Source organism: Myotis myotis, unplaced genomic scaffold, assembly GCF_014108235.1.
Source record: "Myotis myotis isolate mMyoMyo1 unplaced genomic scaffold, mMyoMyo1.p scaffold_m19_p_9, whole genome shotgun sequence".
In the NCBI taxonomy this organism is placed as follows: domain Eukaryota; kingdom Metazoa; phylum Chordata; class Mammalia; order Chiroptera; family Vespertilionidae; genus Myotis; species Myotis myotis.
Genome location: NW_023416401.1, coordinates 80,919,396 through 80,940,505, shown reverse-complemented (window position 1 = coordinate 80,940,505; position 21,110 = coordinate 80,919,396). Strand labels below are relative to the sequence as shown.

Here is a 21,110-nt window from a genome sequence, read left to right as displayed (position 1 = left end):
TCAATTACTCACAGATCTTTGGGACGAGGGCTGGGCAGTGGGGGTAAAGGTCTGCTCTACAGAAGACAGAACTGGCTACTCTCAGGACACATTCTGTGGATTCCACTCTTTATTCTGACACAGGGGGATTTCTATTTATTTATCTATTTCATTTATTCATTTTTTTAAAAAGACTAGCTTATTGATTTTTAGAGAGAGAGAAGGGGGGGGAGAGAGAGGGAAACATCAATGTGAGAGCGCAACATGGATGGCTGCCTCCTGCATACCCCCCTACTGGGGATGTGCCCTGACTCAGAATCAAACCAGCAACCTCCTGGTGCAGGGACTACGCCCAACCAACTGAGCCACACTGGCCAGGGCTGAGACAGGGATTTTTAAAAAGCAGCTCGGCCAATTCCACCACTGATCAAACCTCCCTGCAGAGGGCGCACTGGAGCGGAGCTCGAGGATGCGAAAGGGCAGTGACATTGTGGCAGGATAATAAGAAACTAGGGAAATCCCTGGGCAGGTGGAATGGGGAAACTGAGACAAGAAAATTAAATAGGCCAAACTGTTTGGGCAGCTTGCAGCCAGCTTGTGAATCACAAGACCTTATCTTCCCCAACCAGGAACACTTGAGAGTAATGACTTATACCTCTCCTCCCTAACAAGAGAATACAAAGCTCGAATCACCTTAGCCTGGGAAAATAGAGAACAAAGACCCAATTAATGCCATTTGTGCCAGCTAAACCCAAGGACAGATGAAGTTGGATAACAAATAACAAAAACCCCATTAAAGCCAGACAGACCTAAGGTAAAAGGACAACAGCAAAACCGACCAAAGAATAACCCAAAATTCCCCAATACACTCATTTTGATACTTCAGCATATTAAAAATGCACCTGGAAAGCTGATGAATATTCTGCTGAAACCCTCCCCTAAGGTTCTCACCTGAAGAAAAGTAAGGGGGGGCGGATAAAAAGCCCCCAGGACAAAGAATCAGTGTGTCACCTGTGCCCCTTCTCGGGCACGAACATTTGATTTCTTCCTAAACTCTAAGGGTCCCCATGAGACTTGTAACCAGGGAGCAGAGGGCAGCTGCAGCCTGACCCGGGCTCACCCCTGATCCTGTCTCCACGGCCCCCTTTCCTCTGACTTCCCAGTGAGCTAAACAGCCCTGTCTTGGCTCAGTTCTTTCCTGTAACATTTCTAGAGCCAGAGCAGAGCAGCCCCTAGGCCAGTGATGGCAAACCTTTTGAGCTCGGCGGGTCAGCATTTTGAAAAACCCTAACTTACCTCTGGTGCCGTGTCACATATAGAAATTTTTTGATATTTGCAACCATAGTAAAACAAAGACTTATATTTTTGATATTTATTTTATATATTTAAATGCCATTTAACAAAGAAAAATCAACCAAAAAAATGAGTTCGCGTGTCACCTCTGATACGTGTGTCATAGGTTCGCCATCACTGTCCTAGGCTCTCCCCTGCTGCTTCTTCTACCCTAATTTCTTCCCTGTTTCACTGTCCCCCGCTGTAGTGAATGTACCCTCAAACCATCTGCACTCCTGTTGTGACATCTTCCCTACACGAAGTCAAGAACCCACTCACTGCAGGCCAGCTTGAGGCAGAGCTGCTTTGGGTCGGTCCTTACCTGGGAATCATGTCAAGGGGCTTCCACTCCTACATGCCCAGCTAGAGGATGCTTGTGTCCCAGTTAGTTATCCCACGGGCTGGGCCCCCACGACACATTTTCTCTCCTCATCAGCATATGGCACACTCAGGCCGATTCATCCCAAACGGGGGCCACTCTCCGTGATGATTTTAGAGAGATGGAGTCCCATTTTACTCCAGCTTTTGTCAGCTGCAGGAGGTTGTTAAACGTGTGCCCCCCTGGTGCAGGCTGGAGATATGTAGGATCACCGCAGTGCATGCTGGCCTGAGGTGGCTTCAGAGGCAGGCGCTCACCTAAGGTACCAAACACTCAGGTGGGTGCACTGTATGAGCCTAACACCTGTGTGGGTGCCATGGCCACCAGCACTCCCAGCAATGCCCCCTCGTGTCTCCCCTGCCTTCCCACGCAGACACCGATGAAGCCCACAGGTGCCGACGATGTCCTTTCCTATTTTGTGAATTAAAATGCACGTGAAATGCCCACCTGAGCCTCTCATCAGCGTGCAGACAGCAGCAGTGCTTTAGTGAAACGGTGGAAGCTTCCTCTTAGGACTTCTCTTGTCTCGTTGAGAAAACAGGCAAAGTCTGATGGGCTCATTCAAACCACAAACAAGGGCCTTGTCTGGAGGGTCCTGTGATGGAAGTGGGTGATGCACGGTCTACGCAGCAGCTGTCCCCCCAGCCCTGCAGGGTAGTGGCTTTGAGGACCAGCCCCTTCCTGCCAGGAGGCACTGCCCCTTCTCAGGTGAGTCACAAGCACTGCTGAGTTTGGGATCCCACAGCATATGCCCCCCAGAGCTGTGTCTGAAATTTACATTCTTTTACTCTGCAGCATCACCTCCCAGATGGTCTCCCCAACAATAGAGGGAAATGAAAATTGCTCCCTTTATGCCTGTCAGAGACGGGATGCATAATTCATGGGTGAGACTCATGGGTGGATGAGGACTGCCTGGGTGTGCTGCCGGAGGGGTAGATGAGTGGGGACCCTCCACTGTTTGTGGGGTTCTTGGGGCGTGGCTGAAATGGGAATTTTCAGAAGCCCCCACGGGAGGATGAGGTGGCAAAAAATTTCACTGGTGTAGAGTTACATCTCTCAGGTTCCAATGTCCCATTTCCCCCAAGCCGGTCCAGGAAGAGGGGCAGCTGGGAGTTCCGTAGAGGCAGAAAGAGGGCCAGTGTCCAAAGTTTCCATCCCATGTTGCAGCCGGGTGTGGTTACAGTCTATTAGTCCTTTTGTGGAGCCCAACAAGGCCATGTGCCATGTGGGCAGAGGGGAGCGCAGCCCCTGCTGCAGGAGCCCAACGGGAACAGGCATGGGAGCCAAGGGAGCCCACTTCTTTGTTTAGAAGTTGAAATATTCAGGTTTTGTGCGCTTGCAGTGGCCATGCCCATTCTGGCCAATTACCTATTTCCAGGTCTGACTGATGGGCAATTAGCCTCCCACATCACTCAGACCTTACTGGGCATGCGTCTAACCTGCCTTTGTCTCTAGTTCCTTCCCCCATGGATCAGCGGGGAATAGACTTGGAGAGTGTTAAATGCAGCTTTTTGGCAAAGCTGTGTAAGTGGCACGCCTATACTATCTGGTCTCCTCTTTCACTCCTTTCCTGTTAAATAATAACCAGGTTATTACAATGGTATCAGGTGGAGATGCACATGTGCCAGCCCCTGGGAAGTTGAAATCTCTTATTTGAATGGAGGCTGTGCAGTGTTGCTAGGCAGAGTCCGAGTATCTTCATGGCCCTTCCTCTCCGCAGCCATGTCAACCCCAGGGTCTCCGGGCTTTCATCTGGGAACGAGGGACCGAGGGCTGAGCTGTGTTGGAAAGGCTGAGCTGCACTTTCTGGGAAAGGAAGAGCCTACAGTGACTGTCCCAGGTTAAGTGAATCCCAAGAGCCTCTGCGTGAGGTGGAGGGGCAGGACTGAAGGGACAGCCTCTTCTGACCCTCAACTCAGTCCCTGAGTTCATGCACTTCATGCTGACGGGTCCAGGTGCTGCTCACGGGTGTCCTCACACCTGTACAGCAGCTCTGTCTATGGATATTTGTTTAGTGTTTTTGATTGTTTTTTGCATGTTTTTTTAAAAATGATTTTTGTTTTTGTTTTTAGTTCACAAAGAATTTTATATACTGTACCTGAGTTAGCTGGATTCTAACAGCAACTCTGGAAATAGGTATTGTTCCTGTCTTTACTTTTATTTCTATTTTACAAAGGACAGAGCTGGACTCCGAGAAACTGAAATCTTTCCAAATCACAGAACCACCCAGCCAGTGGCTGCTCAGTCCAGATTATGCTGTGTTTGGACACCAACCAAAAACGTGGCTATGGAGGAGGAAGGTGGTGGCATAGGTAAACACCGAAGATTGCTGTCTCGCACAACCACTTCAAAAATACAACTAAAAGACGGAACAGACATCATCCAGAACCACAGGAAGGCTGGCTGAGTGGAAATTCTACAAGTAGAAGGAAAGAGAAAAGCATACTGAGACTCAGAGGAGGTGCGATGCGGAAGTAAAATACAGAGGTGCAGAGGTGCAGAGGTGCATGGGGAGCGGGCTGGCGGCTGAGGACATGGTTGTCTTTTTCAATTGAGAGGGAGTCTCAAGCTCTGAGCTCCAGTTCCGGGTGAGTCTCTGGGGACCCAGACTCATACGGGAGAAACTAGACTGTCTGGCATCAGTCGGAACTCAAGGGCAACTTTCTCTCGGACGTGCTCGCAGCACTGCCTGGACACTGAAAAGCAGAGCCTCTGAGGGCAGGACTGAGAGCAGCCATAACTGCTTGCTCCGCCCTGTTGATCCCCTGGGACCCCACCCCACCCAAGCCACGCAGGGAGGCTTTTGCATATGAAAGGCCCAGCCCTTTGTGATCTGAAAATTACTTAACAAACTGCAGCTGGCCCAAGGCCACAGGGCAACTTGCATTCCTTCATAGCTGGCTTCTGCTGGGTAGCCTCAGGCAGAGGCTAGATTAGCACCTCCTTAGAGATCCATTCTCCCACTGCAGAAACAGCTGATTCTCATAGCCAATTGGCCTGGAGGTCAATCCCTTCCAGTGTTACCTACAACAATCAAGGCTTAACTACAACAAGACTGTGCACAAAGCCCACAAGGGGGTGCACCAAGAGTGTCTACCTCGGGTAATTGGGGAGGGTGAGCCACTGGGCCCTATAGGACACTTAGCACAGAAAGCCACTCTATCGACACAGAGAAGGATAAAAAATGCCAAGACAAAGAAACAGGACACAAATGACAGAAATGGAGGAAAGCAAACTACTAGATATAGAGTTCAAAACCACACTTTTAAGGTTTTTCAAGAATTTTCTAGAAACCGCCGATAAACTTAATGAGACCCTCAAAAAGTCTGGTGAGACTGCCGATAAATGTAGTGAGACCCTCAAGAAATCTAGTGAGACCCTCGAGGTTATGATAAAGGACCAACTAGAAATTAAGCATACACTGACTGAAATAAAGAGTATTATACAGACTCCCAACAGCAGACCAGAGGATCACAAGAATCAAGTCAAAGATTTGAAATACGAAGAAGCAAAAAACACCCAACCGGAAAAGCAACATGAAAAAAGAGTCCAAAAATACAAAGATAGTGTAAGGAGCCTCTGGGACAGCTTCAAGCGTACCAACATCTGAATTATAGGGGTGCCAGAAGATGAGAGAGACCAAGATATTGAAAACCTATTTGAAGAAATAATGACAGAAAACTTCCCTTACCTGGTGAAAGAAATAGACTTCCAAGTCCAGGAAGCGCAGAGAACCCCAAACAAAAGGAATCCAAAGAGGACCACACCAAGACACATCATAATTAAAATACCAAGAGCAAAAGACAAAGAGGGACTCTTAAAAGCAGCAAGAGAAAGAAAGTCAGTTACCTACAAGGGAGTACCCATTCGACTGTAAGCTGATTTCTCAACAGAAACCATGCAGGCCAGAAGGGAGTGGCAAGAAATATTCAAAGTGATGAATGCCAAGAACCTACAACCAAGATTACTTTATCCAGCAAAGCTATCATTCAGAATTGAAGGTCAGATAAAGAGCTTCACAGATAAGGAAAAGCTAAAGGGGTTCATCACCACCAAACCAGTATTATATGAAATGCTGAAAGGTATCCTTTAAGAAGAGGAAGAAGAAGAAAAAGGTAAAGATACAAATTATGAACAACAAATACACATCTATCAACAAGTGAATCTAAAAATCAAGGGAATAAATAATCTGATGAACAGAATGAACTGGTGATTATAATAGAATTAGGGGCATAGAAAGGGAGTGGACTGACTATTCTTGAGGGGGGAAGGGGTGTGGGGGATGCAGAAAGAGACTGGACAAAAATCGTGCACCTATGAATGAGGTCAGTGGGTGGGTGCGGTGAGGGCGGAGGGTGGGAAGGGAACCAGGTGGAGGGGAGCTATGGGGGGGAAAAAGAGGAACAACTGTAATAATTTGAACAATAAAGATTTAATTTTAAAAAAAGAACAACAACAAAAAAACAAGTGGCTATGAATAAACCCCACTTTACCTCAGTTGCTTCTTGTCCAAAGATAAGGTGTCTCCTCTGACCAAGGATTCTGATGACTTTATTTTATTTCTTTTTTAAAAAAATATATCTTTATTGATTTCAGAGAGGATGGGAGAGGGAGAGGGAGATAGAAACATCAATGATGAGAGAAAATCATTGATCGGCTGCCTCCTGCACACTCCACACTGGGGAGCAAGCCCACAACGTGGGCATGTGCCCTGACTGGGAATTGAACTCTGACCTGGTCCATCGGTCGACACTGAATCACTGAGCCAACCGGTTGGGCATGACTTAACTTCTTTCATGGTGGTGACATGGAGGCCAGTGGTGACAGTGCCCAGTTGAGAGTTTTCTCAATCAAATGGCCAGGGTGTGTGAACTGCTGCCCCAGGCCACACAGGCAGCCGGCAGCACTGACTTTCACTTTTGGAAACTGCTCAGAATGACACCGCTATACCCATGAAGCAAAGAATAAGACTTCAGGGCACTCCCCCAAAATCTTCACAGATTTTCATTTAGAAGCATAAGGGAAGCACACTACAAATTACCAAGTTGTGGCTACATGGCACCAGAATAATTAGTCAATCTTGACTAAAATAGATTTTAAAATAGATTCAGACAAATTATAGGGTAGACAGAACAGCCCAGCTCTTTTCTTGTTCTTTCTTCCATTAGTAGGTTATAAGTGGCTGTGGGCATCGTGCCACTGAACAGCAAGGAGAGGAAACGAGGCCGCATGCAGGAGGCTATGTACACACCAATAAACCAAATAGAAAAAATATGCATAACTACCAACATCAACACATTCATCACCCACAGCAGCTGTTTCCAAAATTCCTCCTCATGGGTCGTTGGATTGGAATAGCTGCGACGCAGATTGAAACTAATTTAATGGAGGTGACAGTCCACCTGAAGGTCCTCCCTTTTGAGCTAACCCTTTGCAGGAGGCAAATGCTACAAAAAGGTAGAGAAAGGAAGGAGCCGCTGGGTCCCTCAGCCGGTGCCCTGCTGATCTGGCCGCTCCCCCCACCATCTGCCCACTCTCGATCCCATTTTTGTTGCCTCCACTCAGTGGAATGGCTTTTACTGAGCTTGGGGTATTCTTCCCTGGCGTATTTTAGGTCCCGATGTTTCCCATTCTCTCAGCTCTGTGAGCAAGGGCTGCAGGCTGCCTTTTCAAGGATAGGAAGCTGTGCTCAGCTGTGTGGCTTAGTCTCCCTCAGGCCTCACTCATCCCCACAGTGCCTCCCTCTGGGCCACATGCTGCTCTCCCAATTCCCCCTGGCCTCCTCTGCTTGCTAATTCTGGAGAGCACCTACTGCTCGGCCTGAGGGAGAGAGCAGAGGAGCAGCGAGCAGGATGGTACAGGCGTGGGCCTCGACTCGCCCAGGATACAGAGGTGTCCAGGCTGCCGCCTTCCTAGGGAGGCTCGGGTTGCAGGAGCACTGCCTACGAAACACAAGGATGAACATGCAGGTGTGTCTGTTCTAGAGTGTTCCTGGCAGCACTGTTTAAAAACAGTACAATTATAAAAGAATTCTACGTACCAGGCAGGTACGGGAGTAGTGGTGGGAGACAGCAGTGGCAGTCTGGCAGGGTGTCCTGGAAAGCTCTGAGAAGTGGCATTTGAGGAAAGCCCTGAATATGGTGAGAAAACTAAAACTGATGGCATGGCTGTTTATTGATTGCCCAGGGAAGGTGTTTATAATAAACTAGAGACCTGGTGCACAAAATTTGTGCACTTGGGGGTGGGGGGCGGGAGGAGGTATCCCTCAGTCCAGCCTGCACCCTCTCACAGTCCAGGAGCCCTCAGGGAATGTCCTACTGCCCTGGAAGCGGGAGAGGCTCCCCCCACTGCCGCCACCACTGTGCTCACCAGTGTCTGCCCAGCTTAGGGCTTCTGGCTGAGTGATGCTCCCCCTGTGGGAGCACACTGACCACCAGGGGGCAACTCCTGCATTGAGCGTCTACCCCCTGGTGGTCAGTGCACGTCATAGCAACTAGTTGTTCTGCCATCCCGTTGTTTTGCATATTAGCCTTTTATTATATAGGATGGAGTGAAAAACCGGGGTATAAAGTGAATGTATCACAGTTCCTCCAGGACGCCAGGAGTTAGATGCTTCTGAGTGGAGGGCATATCATTAACTTCTTTCATTCTTTTTGCATGTCTGGGTTTTTGTTTTTTTCTAAAATAGGCAAGATGCATTTGGCAATGGAAATTATAAAGGGACAGATGTGCTCACAATGCAGAGCCCTCCACCATCCCTCTGTCCTCACGAAGAACTCTGTGGAGTACGTTTCCCTGAGACTCAGCCTGGAGATATCACATGGCATGTGCCTGGTGCTCAACGAGCAGCGGGCAAAGCAGGATCTGAAGGAACCCAGCACCACCTGAGGGCGGGCGCTGAGACGCGGGTCACCCACAACCCCTGGTCCCTTGGACCTGTCTGACTGAGGATTGAGCTCAGAGGCCTCAGAGCTGCCCAGGACACCCACATCTGTGCAGACTGGTGCAAGCAGCCATAGCCACATGGAGCCCCATAAACTTAAATGATCTCAAATCAAATACACCTAGTTCCCCAGCCACATTACCATATGCCAGCACTCAGTAGCCAGAGGCTGTTGGTGCCTCTCACAGTGGATAGCACAGATTCGCAGCATTTCCATCATCTCAGGAAACTCTGCTAGACAGCCCTGTCTTATGGGGTCTGATCCCTATTAACTCTTGCCCCACTCTCTCCCACCCACAGGGAGCTCTCTGCTGTTCCTCCAACATGCCGGCATATGCTCCTGCCCCAGGGCCCTTGCACTTGCTGTTCCTCAGCCTGGAACTCTCTTTCCCAGGTAGACACATGACTACTTTTCTCACCATACTCAGGGCTTCACTCAAATGCCACTTTTCCTCAGAGCTTTCCAGGATATCCTGCCAGGCTGCCACTGCTGTCTCCCACCACTACCCTCGTACCTGCCTGGTGCATCCCTTTGATCCCCAGGTGGTGTTTACTATCTGAGTCCCTTCCTCTAAGCACTAGGAGGGCAGGAATCTATGCATGTTTTATTGGTAGCTATATCCTAAGTGCCTACAATGACGCCTGGCACACAGTAGGCACCTAATGCACCTGTCAAATGAGTGAAGAATTCATGTGTGCCCTCTGCCAACACTGACAGCACCGACTGACGCAGCAAAGCTCCCAGAGTTTGTTCAGAGTGCCCTCGGCTCCTTTAGGCTTATTGGTGCCTATGAATGCACCGTCTTCAGCCCTTCTGCCCCACCGCGGCCCCTCTCCTTCCCCACCTAAAACGCCTTCCCTGTGTATTCCAGGATGCACGCCCTAGCCAGCCATTCAGGTGAGACGGCAGGGAGGGTGGGGAAGAATGATGATCCCATCCGGTTCAAGGCTGTCTTACTCAGGGCAACTGATGAACAGAACCAAGGATGAACCATGGCCAGCATGCAGGCAGGTGTGTCTGTCAACCTGCGTGTGCTTGTCAGCTGCATGCTTGATGCTCTATGGTCTTGGTAGCCAGCATGCAGCATGGTATCTTAGTCTACGTCAGAGTAGAGAATTGTAGGAAAGCACCTTTGATATCCCAGACAGGTCAATGCCTAACAGAGCTTCTACTGCCACAGGAGGAAATAACTCCTAGTGAGCCCTGTTGGCAAGGCTAGTGTCTGGGTTTTGAGTCCTGGGTTTCTTTTTTTAAAAATATTTTTATTGATTTCTGAGAGGAATCATGCTCCCTACGGGGGATTGAGTCCACAACCTGGGCATGTGCCCTGACTGAGAATTGAGCTGTGACCTCCTGATTCATAGGTTGAAGCTCACCCACTGAGCCACGCTGGCCGGGCGGGCCCTGAGTTTCTTACAAGGCTGACACTGGGATTATCTTCCTTCACCTGCACCATTAGGGTGGGCCCCGAAGATCCCCTGGTATCCACTTAGGGGTTTTATATGGGCAGCCTGGCTATGGACGACTAGGTGAAATCATCCCAGCTTTCCCCCGCACCTTGAAGCCCACTGGCCTCTCCTTTACCCAAAATTAGATCAATAAACACCACAGATGTTTCCTGAGGACCCTCTCTGTGTCATGCGTACATGGCTTGCAGATGCAAAGAGATATAGAGATCTGGGGGTTCAATACTATGAAATGCAAAGAAATCATATTTTAGTTTCTAAACACATATTACCCTAAATTACTGTTAAATTATTCCAGGAATATAATTTAGTTTCTCCCACTAGGTAGTAATTTTCTTGTAGATAGAGACTATTTCCTACATTGGCGCGATGGAAGCAAATCAAGGCAACAAACCCCTCTACTGAAAGACTGAAACTGTCTCTTTGGGGCCCTTCTAAAGAGCTCCTCTGTTGAGCATGTTGTACCTGAATGGGCCAGGTAGACAACAGGACAAGGAGCTGGAAAGAGGCCCCCTGTTTTTCCAAAAGTGGTGTGGATTTGGGGATTCCTAGGGAAAGTTGTGTAGAAAAGGTGGAAGGAGAGGGGAGGTGGAGAGAGGGGTCAGGGGGTGTCTTAGGCCTGGGGCACAGCAGACAGTGAGAGTCAGTGAGCAACAAGGCTCCAGGGACGGTCTAAGGCCTGGGGCCATCCTTATTCTTCACCACACGGGTAGAGGCCATCCTAGAAACAATCCCAGTGCCTGTCACTCCCTCCCAGTGCTCCGTGAGGGCCAAGGCATTTGAGTTCACAATTTTGGAATCAGTCGGCCAGGACAAGGAGCAAAGCATAGCACGAAGCCAGCCCTCAGCCCTTGCTGCAGCCTCTTTCAAGTATGTAATGCTTGAAGCACGTGCTTTGCAGCCCAGCCCTCTCCTATCCTGCACTGAGATAGCCCAAAGCAGATACAACAAGATTTTCCTCAGGAACACTCAATAGTCACCCCCCCCTACTCATTTCTGCCATGGAATACTCTGCAGCAGTAAAAAAGAAGAACCTCTTACCCTTTGGACAACATGGAGGGACCTGGAGAGTATCGTGCTAAGTGAAATAAGTCAGTCAGAGTAAGACAAGTACCACATGATCTCACTCATATGTGGAATCTAAGTAACAAAATATACTGATGAAGGGAGTGGATCCAGAGACATAGAAGCATGGAACAGAGTGTGGAATCTCAGAGGGAAGGCGGGGGAGGGTGGGTGGGTGGAAGGTAATCAACCAAAGACCTTATATGCATTTATGCATAACCCATGGGCATAGACAATAGGTGCTGAAGGCCTGAGGTGGGGGAAGGGGTGGGCTGGCAGGGGTCAATGAAGAAAAAGAGGAACATATGTAATACTTTCAACAATAAAGAATTATTGAAAAAATAATCACCCCCCTGAACTAGCACTCTGGATTATCATAGGAAGATGTATTTCACTCTTTATTCTAATTCCTAAAAGCTGGGAATTCAGTTATTCTTTGTGAACCACCTCTCCATTCATCAGGCAAGTAAAAACAGGGACACGATTTCCCAACAAATATGTGTTTCTAACTGCAGCACATGTGAGGTGACTTCAGTCGTAGCCATCTAGATCTACCCCCCTCCGTGTGCCCGGAAATGGGGAAAACACCACTTGCTTTTGGTGGGTCTGGTCTAAACAGTTGTTCTCCGTTTGCTTTTTAGGGGACATCACGGAGAGCATGCTGCCTCTGGCAGTGCCATGTGTCACTTTAAGAGGGGCACCTCCGTGCTATAGTGCACGCAGTGGGCCTGGGGCCTCTGTGAAGGGGGGATGAGATCTATAGCCCTAAGTTCCTAAACCGACTTGCACCCAAACAGCTTCACCTCTTCCCCTTTTGCATGTTTGGTTCCCAGGAAAACTTTTATAAAGCAAATGTCTTACAACTAAAAAAGAAAAAAGTTTGAAAATATGGGAGTTAATACATCACTTAGAAGTAAACTTTTTTTTTTTTTTGGCCTCCTGGTAGTATCTGGTACAATAGTCCCTAAATGAGTTTACATTCCTTGAGGAAGGAGTTATTTTTAGAAGATACTAATCTGATTAAGAGCTTAAATATAAAATTTTCTAAAGATGGGGGGAAAAATAAAGTTAACTCAAAGGGAAATGAAATACAATACCAGTGTCTTGCATTTTCCAGAATGAATGCAATCCAGTTCCTATGGCCCATAATGCTGAGATTAGGAAGTACAAACTACCAGTTATAAAAATAGTCATAGGGATGTGAAGTACATCAGAGGCAATAGAGTCAATGATATCATAATAACTACATACATGCCAGGTGGTTACTAGACTCAGTGTGGTAATTACTCCATAAGGAGTATAAATGTCTAATCATTGTGTTGTACACCTGAAGCTAATATTGTACATTTATTTATTTATAATTTGCCATTTTTATTGAATTTATTGGGGTGATATTGGTTAATGAATGTATATAGGTTTCAAGAGTATAATTCTATAACACATCATCTGTATATTGTATTGTGTGTTCACCAAAGTCAACTCTCTTTCGTCGCCATTTATCCTCCCTTTACCCTCTTCTACATCCCTAAACCTCTCTTTCCCTCTTGTAATCATCCTATCACCCTACTGTTGTCTGTGTCTATGAGTTTTTTTTCTTACTCTTTCAAAGAATGTGCACTGATTAAATTGGAATTGAGGGTATCAGTTTTTATCTATCTATCTATCTATCTATCTATCTATCTATCTATCTATCTATAAATAATATAAAATACATGTGCATGTAAATGCACACTATTATGTAGATATGTTTATGTATATTACCAGCTCAGTCTGCTGAGAGGGCTGAGATACAATGACACCGCCACCTGTCCCAAGTAGCAATGAGGAGACTCAGTAGTCATATGTTGGTTTCTGAGTGCAATTTCTTCAACAAAACGAGCCTGGGCTCTTTGGAGTAATGGCTGATTTCGGGGCTGGGGCTGGCAACAGACAAGATACATTTGGAGCAGCTTGCCGTAGCAGGAAATGATGATCACAGCTGATTAAAGAATGATGAGCTACCGCAAAGAGGCACAGAAGCCAACTTGAAGGGGCCTTTCCTTTCCAGTAAAACAAAGTGAGCAACAGAATAAATATGCAATACACATTGTAATAAATGTGACAGCAGCCCACTGAATAAAGTAAGAATCAATGGCCAGCCTGAAGCAAAGTAATAAATAGATAAAACAATAAATATGGGGAGGAATAACTCTTCCTTGTAATGGAATGCCAACTAATACATATAGAAGGAACTATAGAGTTAGAAATTTGATGAAGAATGGTAAAAATAGGTGAACAGCTAATGGCACACATGATGTGTTCTCCCTACAAGTACCTTTCCAAAAAATACTTATTAATTGCAAAGAGACACCATCACTTGGCCAGTGAGAAACTTCAACAAGTGATAAAATTACCACCAGGAGGAATGGGGCACATTGACACCAAGGGTCTCCTGAAGGTACCAGCAAGGGCATTGCACCACCTACGTGTTGGTCCTGCCAAAAATGCAGTCACCTGAATCCAATCAAAGGAACCATCAGACAAAACTAAATTGAAAGCTGTCTGTAAAATAACTGACCTGCATTCTGCAAAAGTGTCAAGGTTGTGAAATACAGAGAAGATACAGAGAAGGTTGCAGACTATAGAAGGCTAAGGGGGCATGAAAATAACATGCAATATGGGATCCTGGGCATATTTTTTTCTTTTGCTATAAAAACTATATTGAAAGGATTTTTAAAAATTTGAATAAGGTATGTCCATTAGGTGATAGTATTAAACAATTTTAATTTCCTCACTTTTATAATTGATGTTGTTTTTAGAAAACGCATGATTCCTTTAGGGGAAAAGGAATTTCATGTCTGTAACTTACTTGCAAATAGCTCAGAAAAACATGTATACTGATGGAAAGAAAAAGCATATATGATAAACTATTGAGACTGGAGAAAAGTAGGTGACAAGTAAGTATACAGGAGTGCTTTGCATTGTTCTTGCAACATTTTTATATGTCTAAAATTATTTGACACATGTCATTTTAGAAGGAAAAGCTCACACTTTAACTTGAATTTTTTCCTTTGAGGATTAAGCATTGCATACATTTTTCCCTCTCTTTTCCATTGTGCTTTAAATAGAAACACTTTGAGCATCATGGCAAAAAAAAAAAAAAAAGATATGCTAATAACCTGTTCATCTCCACTGACCTTAGCCTACTGTACCTATTCAAGGATATGGATATGAAACATATGAGTATAACAAGTGACAAAAGAATGATGGAGACATTCAGGAATTTCTTTTACATTTTCAATCTAATAACTATTCCAAACTTTGAACTGCTGGTGGATATTATATATTGAAGCTGATTTCCGAAAACTCTTAGTAAAACTAAAAATCCTTTGTTGGGCCCTGACCGGTTGGCTCAGTGGATAGAGTGTTGGCCTGCGGACTCAAGGGTCCCGGGTTCGATTCTGGTCAGGGGCATGTACCTTGGTTGTGGGCACATTCCCCAGTGGGGAGTGTGCGGGAGGCAGCTGATCGGTGTTTCTCTCATCGATGTTTCCAACTCTCTATCCCTCTCCCTTCCTCTCTGTAAAACATCAATAAAAAAATATATTTAAAAAAATAAATAAATAAAAATAAAAATCCTTTGTTGGCCAGCTTGACCACTTAGGGGACTGGAAACATCTATGTACAAGAGAGGTCTGTGGATATATGTTTTTTGGCTAATGCCTGCACCTTCATAAGTAACACACAGACACAGACCACGGTGCGGTGATAGCCAGAGGGAAAGGGCTGGGGGGCTAGGTGGAGGTGGACAAAAGCGGGGGGAGTGGGGATGGAGAGAGACTTTGCTTGGGGTGATAGGCACATGATGCAGTGTGCAGATAATGTTTCATTGAGTTGTACACTTGAAACCTGTATGGTTTTGTGAACCAATGTCAAACCAATAAATTCATTTTTAAAAAAAAAAGAAAGAAAGAAAGAAAGAGGCCTAACTCCTTCCTTCCCATCATCTCCAAACAATGGCCTATTTCACTTTTAAGATATTCAGTTTAATGCTGTCTGGATTCTCTCTTTCACCATCTCTGACAATAGGCCCCCAACAGGCTCTGTGCCTCCCTCCTGTCTCACCTCCATCTCCCCTACACACGTGTCCCACTCTGCAGCCAGAACAGCTTCCAAAAATATGGATCTGACCGTGGTCCTACTGCCTGAAACCCCTCAGTGGTTCCCTACTCCCAGTAGCCATCAGGGTGTCCAGCAGCCTGGCCTGTGTGGTGCAGCACAGCAGTACCCTGAACAGGCCTGAAGCTATAGATGGGCCTGGGCCTCTTCCCACACCCCACCTCCCCAGAGGACTCTTTCTTGTCACTATTACTTGTCCATCCTTCCTGTCTTGTAGTTACCCACCTAAAATCCAGCCTCCCTTAGAAGGCTGGTAAGCCCTCAGTGATGGGACCCTACTTCTTTTAGGTCAGCGGTTCTCAACCTGTGGGTCGCGACCCCTTTGGTGGTCGAACAACCCTTTCACAGGGGTCGCCTAAAACCATCGGAAAACACATATATAATTACATATTGTTCTTTTGATTAATCACTATGCTTTAATTATGTTCAATTTGTAACAATGAAAATACATCCTGCATATCAGATATTTACATTACGATTCATAACAGTAGCAACATTACAGTTATGAAGTAGCAATGAAAATAATTTTATGGTTGGTGGTCACCACAACGTGAGGAACTGTATTAAAGGGTCGCGGCATTAGGAAGGTTGAGAACCACTGTTTTAGATCCTGTCTCCAAGACCTCACCATGATCCATAGGTTTTTTTCGATTCTAACTAGTTAGTGTTCCCTGCAGATCTAGGTTGGATGCCTCCATGTTTTATCTGCTCACATGTCTCCTTGGACTGAAATTCTCCCACCACCTCCCCACAGTCCTTCTTGGCCAATAGTCTGGTTCTCCTCCTCAAGGTGCAGTGCAGGAGCCCCATCCCCTCCTTTAGATGCTCTCAAGGCAGACTGGGAAGTCCATTACAACTCTCTGTTATGATGACATTGCATTTTTTGTATCTGCTTCCTAAACTGTATGCAGGTAAGCAGCATTTCTACTTTTGCTTTTAGCAAAAACACCTCAGACCTTAACAGAGTGGACACTTCACAGAGGCTTTTGAATGGAAGCCAAAGCCCTCTCCCAACTTTCTCAAAACTCTAGCATTGCCAGGGCTCACACCCTTCTCTTCCCCTTAACAGGTGCCATCAACTGCCTGAAGGTCTCCTTGTATAGCCTTTCCCACTCGAACTTCTCTCCACAGCCTGTCAGTTGGTTTTCAGCTCCATGCATAGGGATTGCTACATCACTTTTTATTTTTCCATTTCTGAATTTCTCTTCTAACTGAAACATCTCTCTCTCTCTCTCTCTGACTGGCTTATTTCACTTAGCATAATAGGCTCTGGGTCCTTCCATACTGTCCCAGAAGGTAAGATTTCCTTATTTTTAAAGGCTGAGTAGCATTCCATTGTATAACTAGACCACAGCGTTTTTATCTACTCATCTACTGATGGGCACTTGGGCTGCTTCCAAACCTTGACTATTGTAAATAACACTGCAATGAACATGCGGTACATGTAGTCTTTTGAATTAGGGTTTTGGGTTTTTGGGATATATTCCCAGAAGTGGAATTGCTAAGTCATAAAGCAGTTCCATTTCTAATTATTTTAGTTCTCTCCTACTGTTTTCCACAGTGGCTGCACCAATCTGCATTCTCATCAATAGTGCATGAGGGTTGCCCTTTCTCTACATCCTCAGCAGCACTTGTTGTTTGTTAATTTACTGATGATAGCCATACTGACAAGCTTGAGGTGATATCTCATTGTGTGTGTGGTTTTTATTTTTTTAATGCTTACCCGAGGATATTTTTCCATTGATTTTTAGAGAGAATGAAGGAGAGAGAGGAGGTGGGAAGAGAGAGAGAGAGAGAAACATCAAGGTGAGAGAGACACATCAATTGGTTGCCTCCTGCATTCGCCCTAACCCGGGCCGGGGATGGAGCCTGCAACTGAGGTATGTTCCCTTGACCAGGAATCAAACCTGTGACCCTTCAGGCCACAGTCCAACACTCTAACCACTGAGCCAAACCAGCCAGGGCTCATTGTGGTTTTAATTTGCATTTCTCTGATGATTAGTGGCCTTGAACATTTTGTCTATTGGCCATCTGTCTGTCCTTTTTGGAGAAGTGTCTATTCTGGTCCTTTGCCCATTTTTAAATTAGATTGTTTGTTTTCCTGGTGTTGAGTTGTGTAAGTTCTTTATGTATTTTGGAAATTAATGTGTCATTGGCGAATATGTTCTCCCATACAATTTATTTCTCTTTCATTTTGTTGATGGTTTCCTTTGCTGTTCAAAAACTTTTTAGTTTGATGTAGTCCCATTTGCTTATTTTTTCATTTGTTTCCCTTGCCGGAGGTCATATGTCAGAAAAAAATATGGCTACGAGAAATATCCAAGATTTTTTCATTTATATGTGGAATCAAATGTACAAAGTAAACTAACAAACAAAGGGAAGACAGACTCATGGATGCAGAGAACAGTATGGTGATTGCCAGAGGGAAAGGGCCGTGAGGGGAGGTAGGAGAAAGTAAAGGGGGTGTAAATAGTGATGGAAGGAGACTAGACTGGGGGGGGGGGGGAGGTAAACACACAATACAATATACAGATGATGCATTATAGAACTGTGTACTTGAAACCTGTATGATTTTTTAACCAATGTCACCGCAATAAAAAATGAACATCTCTCTCCAACTGCTTTTTTTACCTCCAGTCCTGATCATTCTGGTCTTATTGACCCATCAATCCCTCATTATTTCATTGGACTTCTACCTAGTCCGGGCTCCATGAGTGTGGGTCTGATTCTACTCCAAACCTCTTTCTTGCTCTCTCCAGCCTCCACCAGAAAATCTGGCTCTTCTTTCTCTGCCATTCATGTCCTGGAGGAATGTCCTCTATCTTCAAGGCAGTGAAATTCCTTCCTTAAGCTGGGGCTTCTGCCTCTTCATTGACAAATGCATGGCTTTTGTTCAGGTCTGGGAACAAAAGAACCTCCCACTTGGGGCGCTTCATCGAAGGAGAAGGGACAAGCTAAACCGGAGGTTGCTGTGCATGTTACACCACGTCAATGTGCATGTTTCTAAGAATGTAATCCGACCACCCTGACCTGCTCTCCAGTCTAATGAAGAAGTGACTCTTGCGATAATTTAACTTCCCTTCTCTTAAGGCTACCAATTCTACTACTCCTTCCAGCAGGTTTTAGCTCTACCAATGAGCCTTCAGTAGAAACGTTGGCATGCCAAATTATGGAAACCACGCACGTGTGGCAGCAAAAATACTTCCCAAATTGTCAACACACGCGCATTTCTAGCCTTTTGCCGCCCTAGCGCCACATGTCCCTCTCACCTTGTTCACTTTGCCAATGACCCCTCTTTCCTGGGGGTGGGGTGTTAGCGGGAGTCCCCAAGTGGCCTGCTGGTGCTGCCAACCTTTAAGTCCACCTGTAACCCTATCGCCACAGCTATTACCTGAGGGCATTTCTGATGAGAATTCCTGCTGAAGCCCTCACTGGTCTTGGTCATTTCGTCTCTCTCCACTCCTCCCATCTTCCGCCAACACTAGAGAGTTTAAGGGGCACCCAAAATGTTTCAGTTTCTCTGCATTTTATCACACTAGTTTCATTCTCTAATTTTTGCCAGGCTCTCGTGGATTCCCACCAAATCACCACATCCCATTCCCATCTGACCTCCAGATCCTGAAATTCCTCTTCCTCCTCCACATCATAGGAGAGGGTGTGGATTTTGATGTCATCAGCTGAGAGGTCAATGAACTTCCCATCGGGGTACTCCAGACTCTCTCTGGTGGGTGACCGGTCCTCAATGAAGGTGGTCTCGCAGCAGTCGGCAGCCACGCCATCCCCCCAGGAGCGCAGCATGCCCTCGGAGTAGAGGATGATGTTAGGGTGGTAGTGGGACTCCACCGACTGCTGCAGGGTGTTGGGGTCCAGCAGCTGCTGGACCGGCTCACTCCTGCCGCTGTCCAGGGTGGCTGCTGCCGCACTGCCCAGCAGCCGGCAGTTCTGGTACTGGGGTGCTGGGTAAACGGACACCAGGCCATCTCTGCTCTCAGCCATGAAGTTCCTGGTGTTAATTAAGCCATTCCTCTTGCCAGCATCAGTGATCTTACTGTGCATCAGCATGTTCTTCTGTTCAATGATGCTATCCATGGTGCTCCGCCTGCCCAGCGGGGTGTCGGGCTGTGGCTGCAGGGCTGGGCTTCAGGGTCACACTTGCCTCATGGAACCCATTTCTCCTGGAGGAGAATAAAACAGAGATGAGACAAGAAAATCACACCTGAAAAAGAGCTCATCACCCAGACCCTTGTTCTCTCAGGTATACCAGTCAGCCAGTACGCACCATGGCTAGGAGAGGGAGATGAGAGTCCAGCCCTACCGATTCTGCCAGTTTTATATTTTTAAGATTTTTTAATTGGCCTTTTTTTTAGAGAGAGAGAAAGGGAGAGGGAGAGAAAAACATTGATGTGAGAGCGAAGCATTGATTAGCAGCCTCTTGCATGCCCCCAGCTGTCTCCTGCACACCACCTACTAGGGATTGAGCCCTGAACCCAGGCATGTGCCCTGACTGAGAATCGAACCAGAAACTTTTCAGTCCACTGGACAAGGCCCAACCAACTGAGCTACATGGGCGAGGGCATCTAATCCTCCAATTTTAAAAAGGCTTTATCAGAGCAGCCGGCCAGAGTAAAGCAGAAACTGATTATCTGCATCTCTATAAAGTCTGTTTCTAAAAAGGACTCTGCAGAAATTGGAATCACTGCAGCTCTAGAGAAACCTGTGATGGGCAGCACTCATCCCGAATCTCACAGGTAAACCCAATCACATTAGCATCAGACTGGCCCTCAGGAGAACAAGGCTGTACATCTGTAATAGAGCTGGACTCTTCCAGGTCCATGGCTACTCATTCCAGCAAGCAACACACACCCAAAAAAGAAAGGGTTTAGATAACATCCCACACAGATTAGAAAATAAATGACAAGATCATACCATTGTATTGTAGATGGACAAAATTCCCCAACTGAGGAAATACATGTATATTCTGAGGTAGGTATTAGAATTAGCTCAACACACCTGCCTACTGGACTTCCAGCATAGTCCCGGGAATCAGCCAAGAAATTTCTTTGCCTTAATGGTGCTCAACTTAGAAAAATATCTACATATTAGGGACATAATTAAGAAGTCCTCCAAATTGTTTCTCCCTAGATTGTGTTTCTTTCTAGGATTTCAAATGTTAAAAAAAAAAAAAAAACCAAGCTTGAGATTTTTGGAGCTAAAGAATGAATTTCCTCAGGTTTTTCATCTTTGCAAGTTAACTAATATTCAGGAAAATATTCTGTCTTGTGGGCTTAGGGTGCTCCAGCTTTCTATGAGATTCAAGCACTTTCTCACATTATAACTGTTTTACTTGGTGGTAGTTACCGGAAGTTACCATTTCAGACTGACTAAAGGAGAAGAGATAGAGAGGACACCTTGGTGACTAACTGGGAAATAATATTTTAATAGAGTTGACAAATGACCAGTCGAACTACAGTTTATGCACTGAGAGATTGGTCCTATTATTAGTGTTATACTGTGTCAAACTTAAGAGAGGTCAGAAACATACTTCCACCTCTGCTTACACAGCACAGAGTAGTTTGCTCAAATTTAAGTATCTGAACAAGATGTCATGAGCATCTGCAACAAGCAAGGCACACCATGTGTTTGAGCATCACCTCTGTGCTTGATCATCTTACAAGCTGGCATCATATGCTTATTGGGGTATGTCTGGTCCAAACACTACAAACCAGATGAGGGGCCCAGCATTGAGATCAACCCAGTGGCTTCTCTCTTTTCTTAACTTTGTTAATC

The 21,110-nt window shown here is 45.9% G+C and overlaps 1 protein-coding gene across 3 annotated transcripts in view; it reads right to left on the bottom strand.

Annotated features, from left to right (window-relative positions):
• Positions 1-21,110, bottom strand: part of SYNDIG1 (synapse differentiation inducing 1) — a 120,552-nt gene that overhangs the window by 45,945 nt on the left and 53,497 nt on the right. For 2 of the 3 annotated variants that reach the window (XM_036321004.1, XM_036321005.1), the window contains exon 2: positions 18,933-19,498. In XM_036321004.1, coding sequence (XP_036176897.1) covers positions 18,933-19,412 — 480 coding nt within the window. In that variant the 5' untranslated portion in view covers positions 19,413-19,498. Of the gene's footprint in view, positions 1-18,932; positions 19,499-21,110 lie in introns of those variants that run through there. The other variant, XM_036321006.1, reaches the window with a different exon arrangement.